General features: G+C 50.6%; 1 protein-coding gene across 2 annotated transcripts in view; it reads right to left on the reverse strand.

Annotated features, from left to right (window-relative positions):
- Positions 1–1,775: 1,775 nt before the first annotated feature.
- Positions 1,776–21,004, reverse strand: part of NOS1 (nitric oxide synthase 1) — a gene marked incomplete at both ends in the record, with an annotated part of 86,438 nt that continues 67,209 nt past the window's right edge. For both annotated transcript variants that reach the window (XM_082853251.1, XM_082853250.1), the window contains 10 exons: positions 1,776–1,898; positions 3,666–3,860; positions 5,291–5,439; positions 6,742–6,863; positions 8,281–8,368; positions 9,245–9,455; positions 11,894–12,063; positions 13,324–13,517; positions 20,089–20,167; positions 20,388–20,526. In XM_082853251.1, the coding sequence (XP_082709377.1) occupies positions 1,776–1,898; positions 3,666–3,860; positions 5,291–5,439; positions 6,742–6,863; positions 8,281–8,368; positions 9,245–9,455; positions 11,894–12,063; positions 13,324–13,517; positions 20,089–20,167; positions 20,388–20,526 (1,470 nt within the window). The remainder of the gene's footprint in view (positions 1,899–3,665; positions 3,861–5,290; positions 5,440–6,741; positions 6,864–8,280; positions 8,369–9,244; positions 9,456–11,893; positions 12,064–13,323; positions 13,518–20,088; positions 20,168–20,387; positions 20,527–21,004) is intronic.

A 21,004-nucleotide genomic window follows, 5' to 3' on the forward strand; every position in this document is an offset into this window, starting at 1 on the left:
TGGGGAGCAGGTTTGCCCAATCCATCAGATGGGTTCATTTCCCAGCAAGGGCTCCGCTAACTGGGGCCAGCATCTAAATGCATCTAATTCAGTGATTTCCCCTTTCATTGGAGAGTTCCCCCTTGATCATCACACCCCGCCTCCGTGCCCTGACCCTATATAACCAGGACAGTTAGGATGCTTCCAAGCGTTTCAGGCGTGCTAGCACAGACCCTTAATTATGGATGTGTGAGGCCCCAGTAGGGGCTGGGGCACATTTCTTGGCACTGAGGGTCCGCAGGCGACATGCCTGCATGAGCAAGAGGACGGAGGGAGACCCAGGCCCAACACACGCTCACACATACACAACCAGAACGTCATCATAGAAAAGGACAAGGGGCATTTGAACGGCTGAGGGACTAGCTCAAAAAACTCCTCCGTCTGGTCCCTGCAGCCTCTCCAGGGCAAACCCCAGAAAACACCCTAACACGAACCACAGCCATGTTCCAGTGGTTTCATGCAGCGGTGATTTGCCCTTGTCAGAAAGAGAGAGAGAGGGAAACAGTTTTGTAAGAGCCACTGCGGATTATGAAGGCATTGCACTGCAGCAGGAAAACTCAAGGAGAAAACCCAAGAGGGCCAGGAAACCACTGAGAGGTGAGACAGGACAAGAGGCAGAGCGGGGGCCACGTGCGGGCCCCAAGGAAAGGTTCAGCAGTGTCCGTGCTTACAAAACCTGCAGCCATCCTGGCCGAGTGCAGTGGTGTGGTCACCCTGCCATCCACCTGGGCAAGAGGGTCCAGTTAGGAGCTGAAAACCCTGTAGGAGGAGAAGTGGGAGGGAGTTAGTGCCAGAGAAGCAAAGGCTGCTCTGTTTCCTTACACAGACCCAGGGAAAAGCACGTGAGATCTGGGCTTTGTCTCTTTCACTTCCTCGTCAGCCCCAGTGCCTTGGACAGGACCTGGCTCATCTTGAGTGAATGAATGAATGAATGGACAGAGGGGTGACCGCTTGCTCACCCACACGACAAACCAGGACGAGATGTGATCGTCGAGGCAATAATGTCAGCCTGCTGGACACCGAAGTATGTTTCCGAGACCGCTGTGTTGTCATAAGGCGAAGAAAAACGGGGATGCTTAAGAAATGGAGTGTGTGTGCCCTAGGCTACTGAAAACGAAGCAGCTGAATTCCCACCTAATTTAAGGGGCACACGGTGGTGGTTTCGAGGTGCTCTGTGGCAGAGAATGGGGGGAGTGAGATCACAATCAAGGGTGACATGTCATGGCATTAATGTAAGGTTAAAATAGTGAGACTCAGTCCCAGTTTTGTGGTACCTCAGACCATTTCCAGCAATTTCTAGAGGACAAGTGGAATTGTCAAATTAATATCAACCGGAATTTGTGTCAGTGAGAATGCTAGCGGTGCTCTGTGGGTGAGGGAGGTGGTGTAAATGCTAGGAACAGTGACTAGGAATACAAATGTTGCAGTGGTGAGAGCCATCACTCAACTGGGGGCACCCCGGTGGAAGTTAACATCCAAAGCTGGGGTCCCCACACTTGAGGGGAACTCAGAATCCCCCCCAGGGGTCATAAAAACACAAACCATTCGGTGCCCTGACCCCAGAGCTTCAGATTCATCAGGGCTGGGGCAGCCTGGGAATCTGCATTTCTAACACGTTCCCAGGAAGTGCGTATGCTGCTGGTCTGGGGACCCCACTGTGGGAACGCCATGGTCAATGACATCAGACATCCCTGCTTGTCAGGGCTCTGCCCACCCGCCCATGGGGTGGAGACAGCTTACTCATCAGTGCCCTTTTTGCTCTCCTCAATGAAGGCAATGGATTCAGATCTAAGGCGGTTGGTCACTTCATATGTGCGCAGGGTGACCCCGAAAATATCCTCATGGTACCGGTTGTCATCCTAGGGGACAGAAACAACCAGGAAACAGACCTCAAATGCCAGCCAAGGGCACAGAGAAGGGCAGACACGTTGATACCCTGGAATGGAATATTCCTAGAGAAGACGGTTCCTTAAGAAACGAGGTGTAGGGAGTTCCCTGGTGGTCCAGTGGTTAGGACTCGGTGCTTTAACTGCCGTAGCCCTGGGTTCAATCCCTGGCTGGGGGACTAAGAGATCCTGCAAGCCCTGCGGCACGGCCAGAAAAAGAAAGAAAGAAAAAAGAAACGAGGTGTAATGCAGGGCCCCCGGAGACCCCTTTGGTCTCCAAGACTCTGTTTCAGCAAGACCCTCTGCCCTCTAGGGCACAGGGCCTCTAAGCCCAGTTGGCAAAGAACACTTTTGTTCCCATCCAGAACCATGCTGCTGCTTTGTGTATTCTCAGGATAGAAGAGCTGAGGGGGTCCAGTGGAAACTTCTCCATTTCCCCCTTTCCTCCCTCCTTGTTCCTGCAAGTTCAGATCTGGGCATGGCTGGGTTTAGTGTAAACATCACAGCCTGTAGAGACCAGCAGAGATGGGAGAAAAGACAGTGCCCGCTTAGCACTCAGGGAATACCACGGTTGGCAAAGTGGAGACTTCTCTGAACAGAGGAGTTCTTCTGACGGCGAGCATCTTAGCTCAGCCTTTCCCAGAAACAGACAAACAAAAAAGACAACTCAAGAAACAGCACGAGTGATGATGAACTTGTGGCATCTGGGAGTTTCTGGAGCCATTGGAGCTCCTGAGGCAGGACTGAGGGATGGGCATTAAGACTATCCCAGAGGGCAGTGTCGCTGAGCCTTAAACAAGGGGAAAAGGCACCTCCCTGCTGAGGAGAGGCAGTGGTTGGGGAACACGCATGCAGCAGAGTTAAGTTCTGGCATCCTTGGTCCCAAAGGTTTTGAAGAAAGTTGCCCATCTGTAGAGTGGATTCATTTTAAGTTGGGGTGGTTTTCAACCTCATTCTGTAGAGTTTTGCAGAATCTATGAGAGCGTCTCTCAAGACTCATACCAAAGAGACAGAGCGGTGAGGGCTCTGCAGCTCTCCTTGGAGCTCTGGCATTTCTACCAGAAAGTTGTTGTTGTTGTTTTTAACCTAGTAGTGTTTATTATCAGAATTAGAGCAAGGGCTTCTTCTGCAAACATGTTTGATTGCTGCTCATTTAGGGAAGCAGGGAGAAGAACGGGATCACCCCTGGAGCTCTGCGGAGGCCTGGGACTCAGTTTATTCTATTTGGGGCAGTTGGCCACGGTTAGGACTTTGCTTACTGGGCTGCTACTGGCCTTTGTGCAAATTAGGAAAAGGCAACCCTCCTCCCAAGGTGCACTGCTTGGGAAGCCAAGCATGGGGTGGCTTTCATCCCCCACTTGCCCACCTTGGACAAACCTTTTTGTGCAGTGCCCAACGTGCACAACTGCCCAGAGCAGTGCTGCAGCTTGTTTCTGGGGACGGGAAAAGTTGGGTTAGGATGGTTTCCATCTAGCTACCCAGTGGTCCACCCACCTGTTATTTTCACACATCATAGCTCCCTACCATATTTAATACACACACCTGCATGTCCCACCATCCTTCCTTCTCTCTCAACTATGGTTTGGGACCACCTGTATCCTCTACCCCCAGTCATAAATGGGAAAATGGGAGCAGGAATGTCATCATGGGTCCCCTAGTCATTGAGACAGGAAGGGTGAGGAAGAGGAGACAGGAAGCTGGATGCCAGAAAAGGAATCCCAGAGCTGGCCCATCACTCACCCTCAGCCTGCTGATGAACATGCCGGCGTCCTCCACCGAGAGCTTCCCCTGCTGGGTCATGATGCGCTGCATGGCTTTGAGGACATCGGCCGCCATGGTGACGTCCCCGCAGACGTAAATGTGGCCCCCTTGCTCCTTCAGGGCTCGGTACACGGGTTCTGCCAGCTGCTCCTGTAGGATGTCCTGCACGTACTTCTGCAGGGAGAAGGGGGACCAGTGAGAAGGAGCTGGGCTGCAGGACAATCCTGTGTAGCTCCCTCCCGGGCCCCACTACCCCAGGAGCCGAGTCAGACACAGGGGCTCGTGTGCAGGTCTATGTTTTGTGCAGTGACGCAGGGCACTGGGAAGAGTGAAGCAGGAGAGGAGGGAAAGCCGATCTGAGGGTGTGACGAGCTGCTCCCCACTCTGGAGCTCACCGCTGCTGAGAACCCTCTTTGGAATCATGCAGCACGCCCCCCAGAGCCATCCCCTGGAGGGGCGTAGAGGGGGGCATCGTCTCCCCGCTCCTCTCTTCGATGGCCTGTGGTCACCCAGGGGGTGTTAACTCCCACACACTTCTAGGTGCGGGGCTGGTACTGCAGGCGTCCTATGCCGGGGTGCCAGAGAAGCCCCAGGACAGACAGCAAGAAATGGGGGGTCAGGAAGGGGCTGTCAGGTTACACCTGGGCCAAGCCAGCTGCTGCAGGAATTGCTGGAATAACAGGGGGGCTAAGAGAATGTCAGGTGGACACAAGGAGTGTACAGTGCAGCCTCCAGGGAATTCGTCTGGTTTGTCCAGGAAGCTTCCCCCCGGCGAGCCCGACATTCAGCTGGTACGTTCAACAGCTGTACCTGCTACCGAAACACTGATGAACTTCCATGCCAGAGGTCACGTGGCTGCTGCCCAGACCCTCTGAGTGCCCCCCTCCCTGCTATCCTGGCTCCTTTCCTGGGACACCCCTGGGGGTCCAGTTGAGAACCCCAAGATCCAGCAGGGGCATGCTCCAGTCCTGCGGCCTGTGTCCATTCTGACTTGGAGTGCCTCTCATGGGCTGTTTAATTTTTTTTTTTTTTTTTGGCTGCCCTACATGCCTTGTGGGATCTTAGTTCCCCGACCAGGGATTGAACCTGGGCCCTCGGCAATGGTAGTGCGGAGTCCTAACCACTGAACCGCCAGGGAATTCCCTGTTTAATTTTTAAAATCCTTTCTATTGTGATAAAACACACATAACATAAAACAGATGCGTGTTTTCAAGTGTATAATACAGCACAGTGGCACCAAGCACATCCACGGTGCCGTGCAACCATCCCCTCTACCTGGTTCCAGCACCTCTTCATCACCCCCAGAAGGAACCCTGTACCCTCCCCATCCCCCTTCCCACAGCCCCTGGCAACCATGCCTCAGCTCTTCTGTCTCCATGGAGTTGGCTGTTGTGGCTATTTCATGGAAGTGGCATCATAGAACGTGGGCTGTTCAATATCTTAAGTCAAATGTTTAGGCTCCAGGCTTCCTGAAGTTCAGAGCAATGTCACGGAGGAGAATGCAGAAAGGGTGAGGGGTTTCTGGGAACGGGATTTGCATGGGTGGACGAGCGCGTGTGTGTGCTGGGCTGGGGTGGGGGGACCATGAACAGGCTGGGGGTTACCTTTGGTTTGTCTGGCTCCCGGGAGTAGGCTGTGTACAGTTCTCTGAAGACCCCCTTGCTCTTGGCCTGTAGGGTCTCCTCCCTGTAGATGTGGTCTATCTTGGACTGCCGGCACCCGAAGACCAGGACCATGGGGCAGGGACTCATTCCTGGGGACCGGGAAGACCTCCTGTCACCGACAGCTCTGACGCCTGATTTCGGGGGTGGCTGGTGGTGCCAGGGGTGCTCAGAACCTTAGCACGTGCTACAGGGGTAGAGGTGCCCGGACCCTGGGGCAGGCGGTATAGGTACTCGCACACACACACACGCACATGCGCACACGCTGAGGGGAGTAGGTGAAGTGTGTTCAGACTTCAGCAGACCTCTCTTCTCTGGGTCTCAGTCTTTCCTCTGGGAAAGCCCCCACCACTGGGTACTGCTAAACCCCCAAACTCTGAAACTAGACTGCCTGGATTCAGATTCCAGCTTCTGTGTGACGCTGAGGAACTTGCATAACTTCTATGTCTCCGTGTCCCCAAGTACAAAATGGAAATAATAATAGCGTCTAACCTCATAGGGTTATTGTAAGAAGAAAATGGAAAACATTAGACCTGTGCCTGGTACACAGTGAATACAGTTGTCCCTCGGTATCCTAGGGCATCAGTTCCAGGACCCGCCCTGGATACCCAAATCCACTGATGCTCGAGTCCTATATAGTTGGCCCCCTGTATCCGCGATTCCTCTGTAACCAAGGTTCCACATCCGCGGATTCTCAACCAGCCTCGGATGGTGTAGTACTATACATATGTATTTAATGAAAAAAGCTTGCGTATAAGTGGACCATGCAGTTCAAACCCATGTCGTTCAAGGGTCAACTGTACTTTGTAAATGTTAGCTACTCCACTAGAATGACAGTTCCACCGGAGCAAGTTATTTTTAAGTTGTTTCTCTGTCTTGTTCATTGCTGCGCCTCTAGTGCCTACAATAGTGTTTGGCATTCATGAGATGCTCAGTAAATCCCTGTTAAATGCATGTCAGAAATGTGGGTTTCTTTCTCTCTCTCCTCCCAAAGCTGATCTGTTATGTTTCTCACACAGCAAACCCTGCTCCTGAATGACAGTCTTTGGAACCATCCCGTGAACACACAGCCATTGGATAAGGCTTAACGCTTACCCCTTCTAGGGCTGCTTACATTTTAAGATGGGGGTCTTATCTTAACAGTCCAAGAAATGTCTTCTGGGGATGGAATTCGGGCCTTGGAACAAGCTGTGTGGACGATTTGTTTGGACAGGTCCTTTGAATTACACTGTAAACTTCACCCATGGGTCTGGTCACTACTATGCTCCCCCTCCGTCCCCGGGTAGTGACACAAAGCAGAGAAAACATCACCATGCCTCCGGGATGCTGGGACACAGGCGGGCCTCCCCAGGTCCAGGGGGTAGAAACCGTGTGCCTGCTAGACCATGACTCACCTTTGTGCTGGATATCGAATTGCCGTTGCTGCCAGAAGCTTCGGAAAGGGGCAATGCCTGTGCCCGGGCCGACCAGGATACAGGGCACTTGGGGATTTCGGGGCAGGTGGAAGCTGGGCGCTCTGGACAAGGAAGAGAGAGTCAGAAGCCTTGCTGAGCTCAAATCTGATCAAGAACTATTGGGTCTCAGGTAAACCAGATGGCCGTCTTGGGTAGCACTACAACGGGGCTTAAAGCTCTTCAGCTGGGGTCAGGCGGCCCTTATCAGGGTGGGAGGTCCCATTAATCTGGGTCCTCAGGGTCTGGCTATCACTCCATTTCCCAACTATCCCCATTGCTGAGCTAAGCCACAATGGGGGTGGGGTTGATTTAACCCAGAGTTTCCCTGCCTCAGCACTCCTGACAGTGGGGGCAGCATACCTCTCGGGGATGAGGGCTGTCCTGTGCATTGCAGGATGCTGAGTGGTACCCAGGCCTCTATCTATTAGCTGCCAGGAGCACCCTCCAGCTGTGACAACCAAAAATCTCCCCAGACATTGCCAAGGGCCCCTGGGGGGCAAAATCACCCCAGGTTGAGAACCACTGAGTTAACCATCCATGAGATCTTCCCAAATCAGGGAGTCGCAAACTTCAATGTATAAAAGAATCATGTGGGGACGTTCAAAGAGGGTGTAGATTCCTGGGCAACGCAGTAAGTCTAGGCTCAGGACTCGGCATTTTTGAAGCACCCCACGGGATTCTGATGCTGATGGTACGTGGACCATATCATGACCATTCTACCCTTAACAGCTGAGAAGAATGGCTGGCCAAGCCCACCGTTTAGGTAGGGAAGTTATCAGTTGATAAAGAAGGTAACTACAGTGGGCCTAAGCTCAGACATACCCCTTATTTTTTTATTTTTATGTTTTTAAAGCTATATTATTTTATTTGATTGACTGATTGAGGTAGGGACACTTAACACATATCGACCAGGGGATTTTTACACAAACTAACACCTCTGGCCGTAATACGTCTCCGATTAAAAATGTGTTTGACGTGAAACCGATCCTCTTAACACACTTTAAAGAGCACAATACAGTATTGTTAGCTATGGGCAGAAATATCCTTTAAAACTGAGTTTGGAAGGGGAAGATGGTTGACAGGGAAGGGAATTAAATCTTCCCGGTCTCTTAAGAAACTGGGAACACATGGGGTGGCCAGCAGACTGTGGATAGAAGTTTCACTAGTCTGCAAATTCCATGAAGGCTGAAACTGCATTTTGCCTGGTCGTCTACTGTAGCCCCATCTAGCACAGGACATGCACTTGATAAATATCTGATGCACTGACCTGAACTTGACTAGAGGACTTGCTTAGCTTCTGCTATGTTGCTCTGCCCCCACGATCCTGTTTCCTTAACAGCTTGGAGCGATGCTGAACGTTGATCTCAATCCCATCGGACTCAGCCATCTCTCTAGAACCCTTCAGGCTGGTCCACCCGCCCCATCTCAGGACATGAGGATGCAGATCTGGGATGCTGCTTCTTTTCATGTGCCACTCACCCTCTCACGAAACAGGGTACCAATTCGTCAGCCTGGATCCGGTTGAGCCAGGAGGAGCACACACCGTGGTGAATTGGTCCTTCTCCATCTAACAGGATAACCGAGGTGATCTGGCTCATTTACTGTCCCTCATGCTCCCCCGGCCCCGGCTTCCCCCCATCCTCCAGTGCAGAAGGCTCACAGCTCCGACACCAAGTTTCTGCCTTGGAGTTCCCTGTGTAGATCCCTTCCTCTGACGGGGAAGAGGAAATGGTAAAGCTGGGGTGGGCTCATGGCCGTGAAACTGGTGGTTAGGGGTGGCTGGTATTCCAATCGTGCCCACTGAAAGGGCCTTGATCGATGTGCTCTCGGTGGCCTGTCAGGACCGCAGTCTCAGAGCTCTTTCAGGCACCATGCGTTTTTTGTTTGTTTCGTTGTTTGTGTGTTTTTTTGGCCACACTGCACAGCTTGCAGGATCTTAGTTCCCCAATCAGGTATTGAACCCGGGCCCCAGCAGTGAGAGCACCAAGTCCTAGCCACTGGATGGCCTGGGAATACCCAGGCACCATGCATTTTAATTGCTATAACCAAGGAGGAAAACACGGGTGCAGAGGTCAGGTTATCCGGCTGACCTACAGCCAGCTGGACCTCAGGCAGCAGAGGGCTCCCCCCTCGGAGGGAAGGGGTGGTGGTGGCTTGTTCTAGCTGCTGCGTTGGGGGTATGAGGGGAGGAAGGGAGTAGAAGGAGGTCTCAGGCTTTTGGAGAGCCTCCAAACGCACATCTCATTTCCTCCCTAATTCTGCACAGAGCTGGCTCTGCCTAAGGGGACGGTTTGCTGCTCTACTTCTTTTCCAAGTTTCCTGGTCTTGGGGGGTGGGTCACCTCCCCAGGATTTGGGACATGGCAGAAGCTTAGGCAGGTGTGCAGAGGCCCCTGGAGGCAGGGAAACGCAGACCCGGGGGCTCTCCCAGCGCCTCTGCCCACCTCGGGTGCGGTAGGAGACAACGGCCACGGTGAGGTGCACCTCGTCGGGGTACATGTCCGGGGAGGAGCTGATGGAATAGTAGCGAGGTTGCAGCAGCGACAGCTGGGTCAGGAGCAGGGTGGCGGGCATCTGGATGGATGGGAACTCCTCCAGCACCTCCACGATGTTCGGGTTCCTGCCCCATTTCCATTCCTCGTACTCCTGCAAGCCCTGCACCAAGGAGAGGGGCAGAAAAGAACTCGCAGCCAGACCCTGGAGCAAACTTCCAAGGAACGCTTGAGGAGGTCCAGGGAAGAAGGCAAATTAACAAATAATAACAGTTAACTCGTGCCTAGGAATTACTCTGGGCCAGGTTTTCATTTTTGCAAGGACCTTATAAGTCTGACTGTTAGCCCTATTTTATTGATGAGGAAACTGAGGGATGTAGAGGTCCAATGGCTACAAGGTGGTGGCAGACTTCAGCCCGAAAACCAGATCTGGCTCACCACCTGCTCGTGTGGCCCGTGAGCTAAGAGTTGTTTTTACATGTTTAAATGGTTGGGGGTACGAGGGGGGAATCAAAAGAACAATACTATTTCATGACCCTAGGCTATGACATGAAATTCAAATTTTGGTGTCCACAAATAAAGTTTGATTGGAACCCAGCCACGCCCACTCATTTATGGATTGTCTATGCTGTCGTGCTACAATGGCAGAGTTGAATGGTTGCAACAGAGACACATAGAGCATGAGCCTAAAATATTAACTACCTGGCCTTCTGCAGAAAAAGTTTGCCGACCCCTGTTCTAGGCAGTCTGGCTCCAGAATCTGTGGTTCTAGTATTAGACTCTCCTGCCATTTGCGAAGGTCAAGAGAAATGCCCTGTGGAGGGAGTCATGACTTGCAGGCGTGTGGTTCGTGGGTCTGTAAGGCTGGAGGTGTATCCTCGGAGCGTATGGGTCACACTCAAGATGGTAAAAGGCAGCCCCGAAGGAACAGGTTGGGGTGTGGAGGACCATGTTCAGGGGCATGTTGACAGCAAAGCCCAGGTGTTACTAGGGAGCACAGGAACTCTCTGGGGCTCTGGAGTTATTTTTCCTACGTCTTAGAAGCTGCCCTTAGCTTATAGGAGGCTCAGATTTTAAGGAGGGGTAAAGCCTATTACCAGTGCATTGTATAACCGAGCTTTTCCCCATGTTCCTAAAACCCATCCTTGCTCTACTCATAGGGTATGGCATTCTGGAGAACGTGCTTTCCAGACCCCCAGCCTCATTGACTTCCAGCTGCTGGGGCTCAATTGACCAAAAGCCCCAGCAGCTGCTCACTGAAACTGACATCCCCTGAAAACTGACACGGATCTGATCCTACACGCTTCCATTCAAACTTTCTGCCCTCTCCTTCACTTGGGGTCAGGCTTGTTTTGAGGTCTGATGGTTCTCTCAGTCTTATCTGACTCTGTTTCCATTTTCTCTCACTCAGGTGTTTCCCCTAATAAAAAAAAAATCCCCGCTCTTTTAATGGAGTTTGCGCTTTTTGGAAGAAGCGGATTAATACATACAGCTACATCAAATTTTACTTTAAATAATCCTGTGCAAAGAGCGCAAGCTCTGTTCCCTCTTCAGATTATCCCCCTTCCATTACTTAAAATTTTAAATCAAAGTTATGTGTGTACAGAGTTTAAAAAGTTAAATAACTCTTCAAAATTTACGATTAAAGATAATGGTCTCCAACTCCCTAGAGGTAACCACGTACCGTTCTTTTGTGTTTTTTTCTGGTGCTTATTTTCATATTTCTAAGTAAGATGCACTCCCTGAATTAAAAACAGCACTTCCTGTGCCACCATTTGATGCCCTCTCCTGCACAGCAGAAGAAAGCGAAACCATCATTTTCTGGTGGCTTGCTTACTGGGGAGGAGTCCCACTGGGAGAAATCTGAGTGGTCCTCCCAGCTAGGATTTTTTTTTTTTTTTTTTTTTTTTTGCGGTACGCGGGCCTCTCACTGCTGTGGCCTCTCCCGTTGCGGAGCACAGGCTCCGGACGCGCAGGCTCAGCGGCCATGGCTCACGGACGCAGCCGCTCCGCGGCATGTGGGATCCTCCCGGACCGGGGCACGAACCTGTGTCCCCTGCATCGGCAGGCGGACTCTCAACCACTGCACCACCAGGGAAGCCCCCCAACTAGGATTGTTTTTGCAGCTTTGTGTCTAAGCGAGGGCGGTAGAAGCTGTGCTTTTGGGTTTACCTTACCATCAGAGGCCTCTTCTATCTTGAAGTCATACCTATAGCTCTTCAGCAGTGAAAAGCTGATTTTTAAAACAGGGCACTGGGGGATTCTCTCAAGTTCTTTTTCTTCTAAGCATGGACTCTGATGGAACTAATGGAGGCTCAAGGGTTCCAAAGGCAGGAGGAAAAAGAGTTAGAACAGCAATTTCGACTGTAGCCAGAGAACTCTGAGATTCAACGGGGTCGCTCTCTCGTTCTGCTAGACCTTAGTTAGAAGGAAGGGAGATGGGCAAGATTAGCCAAAATGGACTAGCCAGTGTGGTGACCTGCAAACTAGACTATGGCAGCCCTCGCTCAAGACTGCCATCTGCTGGACAACTGTTGCAATAACTATACAATTCCCCAACGAGGAGGAGGTAAGGTTGTATGTATGTGGCCAGGGACCCACCTTGCTGAGGACCAGCAGACGCTGCTTCTCTTTCTCACTGGTGGCCAGAGAGGCAAACTGCTGCAGCTGCAGTGGCGTTGGAGGCGTGGTGATATCCAAGTAGTACTTGAAGGCCTGGAAGATGGTGCAGGGTGGGAGGCGATGCTCATCGGTCCAGTTACTGATAACCCCTGTGGAGGCACAGAGAAGGTGAGAGACGGGTCGGGGAGGAGAGTCTGGGCTCCGAGGGCTTAGGTCCAAGTTAGGGAGGCCAGACCTGCTTCTGGGACTGAGGATGGGGTCTGGAGAGCCGGACTGCCCCAGAGCCAAGCAACCCCTCGGCTGTCCACCTCCCACGTCCCTCATCTATACCCAGGGTCCTGGGGACCCTGTGATCACCTCCTGTATGCAAGGAGCTTGTCCAAAATCAGTCGATATTATTAACTCATTTAATCCTCATCACAATCCTATGTGGTGGGTGCTATTATTATCTCCATTTTGCAGTTGAGAAAAATGGAAGCACAGAAAGGTTAAGGAATTTGCCCAAGGTCACACAGCACAAATGCATAAAGTCAGACAGTATTGCTCCAGACCATGTTTTAACTACTATGCAATACTGCTTCTATTTACTTTACTCCAGTACAGCCCCTACACACAAGCCTCTACTTCAAGATCAAAAGTACTGTTCCAACATGGAGAAAGAACTGTCTGGGTTGGATTTATTAAGAGAAGGTATGTCTCTCTAAAGTGGTACCTTCCTAAGGGATTTTCAATAAGGCGTTGGCTACAAACTGTTTTCACATTCTGCCCTGACTTTGTGTCCTAGCTCCCTTGCAGAGGGGATGTGTCACTGTAGCCCGGGCTACCATGTATGGTCACTGCAATTCCTTGTACCTGAGTTCTGAGCTCACCTGCGGCTACCGAGATGAAGCACGGAGACCCATTTACCTTGGAAAGTTATTTAACAGGAATGTCAAGGATGGTCCCTGAAACAGGTTGGGACTTGATCTAATTTGGTCAGAAATATGGTTCAATCCCAATGGACCACAGAGCTCCATAGGGTGCCTTTGGATCCTAAGAGGAGGCATGGGCGGACTCCAGTTGCTCTTTACTTGGTGGCAGTGAGGCAGGGGTGATGAAGGAAGTTAGACGAGTAGCCTCTGCTAAGATCAGTGTCCAGCTGATGAAGGAAGGTAGAAGCCCCTTTGGCTCGAAGATGAACCACAACGTCCTGGCTTCATGGACATTCATTTGCTTAGCCAGTTGGGCCAAGGTTATTTAACCATGAGAAAGGAGGAGACTTCAGTCTCGTAAGCTGGGGGTGACACAGACCCACTCTCCTACCTGGAATGGTGATTGAGAAGACAAGTCTCCTCTTCCCCAGATACCCACTGCCTTTGGGACTCCCTGGAGAAGGGAAGCACCCTTGGGTGTAGCCCAGCCATAGTTACCCAAAGCTGTGTTTCGCTCCTCTAGCAGCTCCACCTTCACCAGCTGGTTGACCGGGGGTGCGTCCTCCAGCCGCTCGATCAGGGCATTCACGAGGTCCTCGTGGTTGCCAGGGAAGACGCCCAGGTGGTCCCCAGGCTGGTACTGCAGCTCCTGATTCCCGTTGGTGTGGAGACGCACGAAGATGGTTGATCGGCTGGAGGGTAGAGCAGGGGAACAGTGGGATGAGGGCCACCAGCTTCTGCCCACCTCCTCGGCTCCTTTGTCTGTCCTTGTGGCTGCAATTCCCCTCCTTCCATTGTCTTTGGGGCTCAGGCCAATCAGACTCCTGGCCCCATCACTGCACGCCGCGGCTTTCAGCAAGGTCACCCACGGGCTCCTCGTGGCAAATCCGAGCGCCAGCTCCCAGCGCTCACCGTGGTCATATCTGACCAGCACTGGACGCAGCTGCCCACTTCCTCCTCCTCAATACCCTTCTCTTGAGCATCCCAGGCTCTCCTGATCTTCTCTCTGGCTGCTCCTCTTCAGTCTCCTTTGCCAGTTCCTTCTCCTCTCCCCTAACTGGAGCACCCCAGGGTTCAGTTCCCAGACATCTTTGCTTTCCTGGCTCCCTGCCCCTGCTTTTCTTTCCTCCATAGCACTTACCATCAACTGACCTCCAGCAGAGTTTACTCCTTTACATGCTTTGTGGTCTGTCCCCTCTGCCTGCCCCCTGGCCCCCAGGACAATGTAAACTCTAGAGGGCAAGGAATTTGTCTGTTTTTTTTTCCCCACTGTTCTATTCTGGCACTTAGGACAGTGCATGGCACATAGTAGGTGTTCAAAAAACATTTGTTGTTTGTGGGAACCTCAGACCCTCAGGATTAACCAGCTACTGGAATAGGCTCTGTTCTCTGTACCAATCAGAGTTCTGCCAGGAACCACTAGCCCATTGGAGCCACAGGCAATGATGTCCCCGTTCTGTGAAATTCCATCTCTCCTAGAAATCCCAAGCTCCACCCGCTTTTGCACCCAGGGTCCTCATCTCGTCATGGAAAAGGGAAAAGAACTTGGCCTTAAACTCAGGTTCTCATTGTGCACAAACCCCATGGTATTATAAAATTTACGGAACTAAGGAGAAAACCCAGAGAGAAACTCGTTGATGCCTGCCAGGTCATGCCGTTTCTTTTGATTTTTGGATTTCAAGTGCAGGAGCTCTGTGCTAAGAATGAATTCTCAGACTAGGATTATTCTGGTCCTCTTTAAAGTTTTAGTACAGATATACCATATTTTTATACCTGAAAACTCTGGGATGGATGACCGCGCTTTGGTAAATCAAATCGTTTTTGTATTCTTTGAGTTAACATTCGCATTTTCAGATCCGCTGTTTTCTTCCTTGCCAACTGGTTTTTGGTTGACAGAGACACTTGATATTCAACGTGAAGTTTCTACATTCTCCGCGGTATGTAAATCAGCACTTGAATAGACCAATGGGACTCGCTATTTAAAGGAGTTTTTGGCACAGCCAAGGGCCCTTTTGTGCTGCAAATAGCCGCCATTATTAAAAATAGTTGTGCTGGCATATTTTGCATGGCACCCCTGTCCTTAGTATGGGCGGGGGGGGGGGGGGGGGGGGAACTTGGTAACTGAAATTGTGAATGATGGTGGTGGGGTGTGGGGTACCACTCTCCTTCCCCGGGGAAGATTTTGTTCTCTCTGGGGCACTGATCTTACCCATTAAATGCGCTTGCGCGACTGATTCTGTTCTGAGCTCATACCAATTTTTTGGTTCCTGGAGAGCAAGGCATCAATCATCACGCCCTGCCAGCTCCAGGAAGGGGATCGGCAGAGGCTGACAACCAGCAGAGGGCGCTGTGGGGTTGCTAATTTGGGAGCCTCCAGCGCCTACCAGGGGAAGCCTTTGAAAGGCCCACAGATCAGTTCCTACTTTCTCCCAGATCATCATGATTTCTTTCAGAAGTCTATTTGCCTCTGTTCCTTTGGCCAGTACAAAATAGCAATGCGGAGGACCCGAACTCGCTGAGCTGGCTCACACGCACAGCCATTTCCCTGAAGTCCTCTTGACCGTGGCCGAAGGTGGTCTGGCGGATAAGAGGCAGGGATGGGAATGGAGCTGGCAGGTGGGCCACAAGGTGGGCCCCGGCTCTGCTGGGAATTTGACCACGGACACTTTGCAAGCCGCTGACCAAGGCATGGCATGTGGAGAATCCTGGCAGTGAATGGCTGCATGGCCCTAGGACCATGTGGTGGGCAGTGGGCTGGTCCTTGAAGCTTTACAGGAAGCTGATCCCCCAGTGGGTAGCAGTAGCCTGGAGACTAATTGTCCTACATCTCAGTTCTGCTGGGGGTTTCTAAGTATAGGATTTTCTAAGCCTTAAAAAAAAAAAAAAAAAAAAAAGCTTGGGACACATACGGGCCATTGCAAAGTTTTAGGGGAGGGAAAAAGGGCAACATTGGGAAGGCAGAGCCATTTGAGCCCTTTCCCCCAGAGTATCCCCTGCCTGTGATGTATTTATATTCACCTACAGGAGCATAACACACACACACACACACACACACACTCACACACACACTTGGCAATGGTTCAATGACAGGTTCGCAGATGAAAGAACAGTCTGCTAACGTCCAGCATTAAATGGAAAAAAAAATTAGCTCATGTTCATTCTTCAAGGAAAAGAGGAAACAGTGTCTGTTGTGAGCAGTTTGAGTGAATAAGGTTCATACCTTCAACAAATCTGTATTGAGTGTCAGGCACTGTTCTAGGCACTGGTGAGAAAGGGATGGCTAAAGATAACAAAGGGTCTGATTCTCATTGAGAGGTAACTTAAAAAGATCTCAGATGGGGCTGGGGATGAGGATGGGTGGAGGCTGATGGGTGGGGGCAGTGGGCTAAGTGCCTGGCAGATAAGTGTGGTCAAGGAGGCCTCTCTGGTGATTTGACATTTAAGCAGAGATCTGAAGAATGAGAAGGAACGGACATGCAAAGATCTGGGGGAAGAGTGTTCCCGAAAGGGGAAGCAGCATGTACAAAGGCCCTGAGGTTGGAAAAAGTGTGGCACATTGGAGGAAGGGAAAGAAGACTGGAGTGTTTGGAAGAGGGGTCAACACAGGGGTGGGTGGTACAGAGGAGATCAGAGAGCTAGGCAGAGGCCAGATCATGAGGGTCTTGTCATGACCTGTCATGGCAAAGGAGTTTGAAGGTTTCCTAAGTCCAGTGGGAAGCTATTGGAGGATGTGACGCTGTGGATGGACAGGCTTCCGTTTACGTTCTTAAAAGATCAGTCTGCCTGCTATTTGGAAAATGGATCTTTGAGAGAAATGTCAAGAAACAGGGAGACAAGTTAGGTATCTATGGCAGGCACTCAGATCACAGACGATCGTGGCCTTGCTTTAAGGTGGTGGTTGCAGATCTGAGATGTAGTTGAAACACAAGACCCACAGGACCAGCTGAGAGTTGGATGGATGGTGGGAGGGAAAGCGAGGCGGCAGGGAGGATGCTTAAGTCTTGGGCTTAAGCCAGATGTTGATGTCTTCTGTTGAGATGGTGAAGGCTGGAGAGAAGCAATTTTATCAGAGGGTAGCTGGGAATTAAGAGTTCTCCCATCAAGAACTCTCCGTTATAATGTCCCATCTTTCTCTGAGATACCCCAGCTCTCAGGGCCCCTTCAGCATCTTTGCTCCTATTCTCTCTTCCTAGATGTCCCCCCTCTACTCACTAGCCTATCTAAAGCCTACCAGGCGTTTCCCCTCCTCCTTCCGACTTCTAGGACCTATGATCCACGCCCCACCCGTTAGTGCTCCATTATACTCTTTTCTGTATTGTTTGCTAATTGCCGTATGTAGAAAACTTATTTCCTGGCCAGGCAGTAACTGCAGTCACTTTTCCCTTTAAACTTGCAAGGATCACCTTCAAAAGGTGGCTTATTTCCTCTTAAGCACTTTGCTCGCAATTAAGGGTCTCTTGTTGGGGGTGGGAGTGGTGGGTGTGTGATACATGATATCTTGCTATGGTCTCCTGGCTCAAACAGCTCGATTTTGGCCTTGGGCAGGGGAAAACAGGAGAGTCATGCTTTTTTGCTCAGTTATTCTTAAAAACAAAAACAAAAACAAAACAACAACTGTATAAAGCTGGAAATGGTAGTAAGCCTGAAAATAGGTAGTGCTACGGAGCGTGCTTTTAAAGAGTTAAACGCCTAGACACCATTTGGTCCTTTTTGAGCTAATCCATAACTGATGTTAATACTGTCTTCTGGTTCTTAACCTTGTTGAAATGTCTTCTTGTAAGTCACTCAGAGTTAACTGTCCTTTCCAGAGGTGGATTGGGGGTTATTCTGGGACTTCAGTCCAACTCAGCATCAAAACATTTGCAAATTACCTTGCTTTTTATGTACTGTGGTTTGGGGAGTAATTTTTGTGATCTAGGCTTTCACGGTTTGTCACTGAAAGAAATTTCCAGTAGATTCTTAGTCCCTTCTCTTCCAATGCTACTGAAGTTGTACTTTTCCACAGGATGGAAATGGGGAATAGGATGCGTATTTCAAATGAGTCCCTTTCTGTATCAGAGATCAGTATGCTCTGAATATTGCATTTAACTAATTATTCAAATGGATTAATTTCCCAATCCATTTCTTTAGTGTTTGAGGATCTGGGAGAGGACATGAGAGCCCTGGGGCTCCATCCTGTTGACCACTTTATCAAAAGTTTTACGTCCAGGCACAGAGAAACAGACTTGTGGTTGCCAAGGGGAAGGGGGGTGGGGGAGGGATGGAGTGGGAGGTTGGGTTTGGCAGACATAAGCTTTTATATATAGAATGGATAAACAATAAGGTCCTACTGTATAGCACAGGGAATTATATTCGATATCCTATGATAAACCACAATGGAAAAGAATATTAAAAAAAAGAATGTATGTATATGTATAACTGAATCACTTTGCTGTACAGCAGAAATTAACACAACAGTGTAAATCAACTATACTTCAATTTTAAAAAAAGGTTTTAAGTGCACGTAGAAAGCACACATACTAAATTTGCAGGTGTATGAAGCTGGGACGGGTAAGGAATAGTAACGGGAATGAGGGATACGCTAGTTGCTTTGTGTGTGTTGCTTCTAATACTCACAGCAGCCTTGTGGTGCTGGTGAGGCCATAGGTATAGCCATTTGGCATTTTGACCTTGGAGTCAGAGAACTGAGCCTGTGTGGCCTTGAAAGGTCACTTGCATTTTCTAATTGTCATTTTTCATATTTAAAACGTGGATGATACTAGTACTTACTTCCTGGGCTGGTCAGAACTCTGGGAGATCCTGCACAGAGAGGACTCAAAACAGTGCTTGGAACACAGAAAGTACTAGATAAACACTGGCCATCTTTATAGCCATCGATCTCATTTTAGGTGAGGAGACAGGGGTTCAGAAGACCCAAGGGACTTGCCCAAGGTCACACAGCTGACATGTGGCAGCACTGGGGTCAGAACCCATGGCCGTCCAGCTGGAGAGCCCACCCTTTGTACTGGGCCAGGCAAAGAATCAAGATCTCAAAAGATCTTCATGGGCCCAAACTGCAAAGTGAAAAAGATTCCATTCAACAGGGATCAATGCAAAGACTTTCTTTACTGCCAAAAAATTTACTTATACAAGTAGAGGGACGCAGAGACCTGGCCTGATCATTCTGAAAAGACTTCAAGTCCACGAGCAGCAAGGACGTAAGCTTAATGGGAGAGCAGCATGGCTGTTAGGACAACACCTGCAATCCTGGGCGGCATTAGAGCATCCTATCCAGATCGGGGATGGTAATAATAGCCTTAGTGCACTTGGTAGTGATCACAGGACCTCACTGCACTGTGACCAGGGCTGGGAATGACATTTCCAGCCTTTTTTTTTTTTTTTTTTTTTTTGCAGTACGCGGGCCTCTCACTGTTGTGGCCTCTCCCGTTGCAGAGCACAGGCTCCGGACGCGCAGGCTCAGCGGCCATGGCTCACGGGCCCAGCCGCTCCGCGGCATGTGGGATCTTCCCGGACCGGGGCACGAACCCGCGTCCCCTGCATCGGCAGGCGGACTCTCAGCCACTGCGCCACCAGGGAAGCCCCAGAGTGTGTCTTTTTACTAAAGCAAAAGGTTTGGGAAACCAGGTCTCAGGAAGAACAGTTGGAAGGAATGAGGACCAGGGGGAGCTTGGTCACTGTCCTTGGCTATTGGCAGCTCTCTCATTTGGAAGAACTGACTCTGTTTTGGGTGTCACTGGGGAGTGCAATTTAGGATCAAAATGAAGTGCTAGGAACATTTGCCCTGGTTATAAGGAATAGGAAGCTACTTTCTAACAATCAGGACCTCAAAACACAGACGGGGCTGTTTTACAGGTTAATAAACCTCCCGTCATCCCAGAGGAATTTAAACAGAGACTGAGCAGGCATTTCTCAGGACAGCAGAGAAGAATTACCCACAGGGAGATGTCGGGACTAAGTGATTTCTGACTAAGATGCACATTACAATGAACATTAGTAGTCTGAAAAGGGCGTGGTCTCTATTAAAAATTCCTCAAAAAACCTCTCTCTTTCCCCTTTCCACAAGGATCGTCACCATTTACTTTTTTCACCCCTGCAGGTTGGAGCTTGGCAAAGGGAAAGCAGGAAACCAAGATGCTAGTGGCAAGGGGGTCTCGAGGACCCTTAGAATGGTAATAGGAAGCCAGTCCTCGGAGTCCTCCTTCCTTGTTGTGGGTGGCATCTGGGGCACAGGTGGGGAACCCAAAGGGGCCAAGGTGTTCCTACCTGGATTTAGGACTCTGAAGGTTTTGACGGCTGAGGAGTCGAGCGGCTGAGACCCGCTTTTTGTGGACACTGGATAGACCTGGGGGGAGAAGAACAACGGTCTTCCTGTGATGGAGTTAAACAGCTGTCAGTAAAAGGTCTCCAGCTTCTCCTGACCCTCTCTTTACCGGGAGGACTGAACTAAGGGAGACCAAAGCAGTGAAGCCCACCTTCTCTAAGGACCTTTCGGACGTGAGAACTCCTGTCTTCCTTTCCCCCCGCTGTCAGGAACGTCTCCCCAGGTGCGTGGTGGGAGGTACCTTGTGTGAGTTCTGGAGCTTCGGCCATGTAGGTGAGGCGGAACTTGTTCCTCTTCCAACTGCGGTCATTGCTGATGAGGGAGTTGTTTGCCTTCTCAATGTTGACGTCATCTCCCACGCAGAACACATCACAGGCTGCCTGTGGCACACACGGGGCTTTCAGTGACCTCTTTCAGCCAGCAGCGTGCCTCCCAACAGCTCCAAGTCATAGCATGTATCCATCCATCCATCCGTCCACCCATCAACCCATCCACCGACTCATCCACCCACCCTCCTTTTCCCTCCATTCCTTCCTTCCTTCCGTTCATCCACCTATCCATCCATCCCTCCACCCATTCACCCATCCACCCACCCATCAACCCATCCACACACTCATCTACCCACCCTCCCTCCCTCCCTCCATTCCTCCCTTCCATCGATTCATCCACCTATCCATCCATCCATCCATCCTCCTTTCCTCCCTTCCTCCCTCTCTCCCTTCCTCCTTTCCTTCCCTCCCTCCTTCCATCCACCCATCCATCCTTCTATTCATCCACCCATCCACCCATTCCTCCATCCATCTACCCATCCTCCCTCCATCCTCTCTTCCTCCCTCCTTCCTTCCTCCCATCCATCCA

This window comes from Leucopleurus acutus (genome assembly GCF_964270905.1).
Source record: "Leucopleurus acutus genome assembly, chromosome: 13".
NCBI classification, from domain to species: Eukaryota; Metazoa; Chordata; class Mammalia; order Artiodactyla; family Delphinidae; genus Leucopleurus; species Leucopleurus acutus.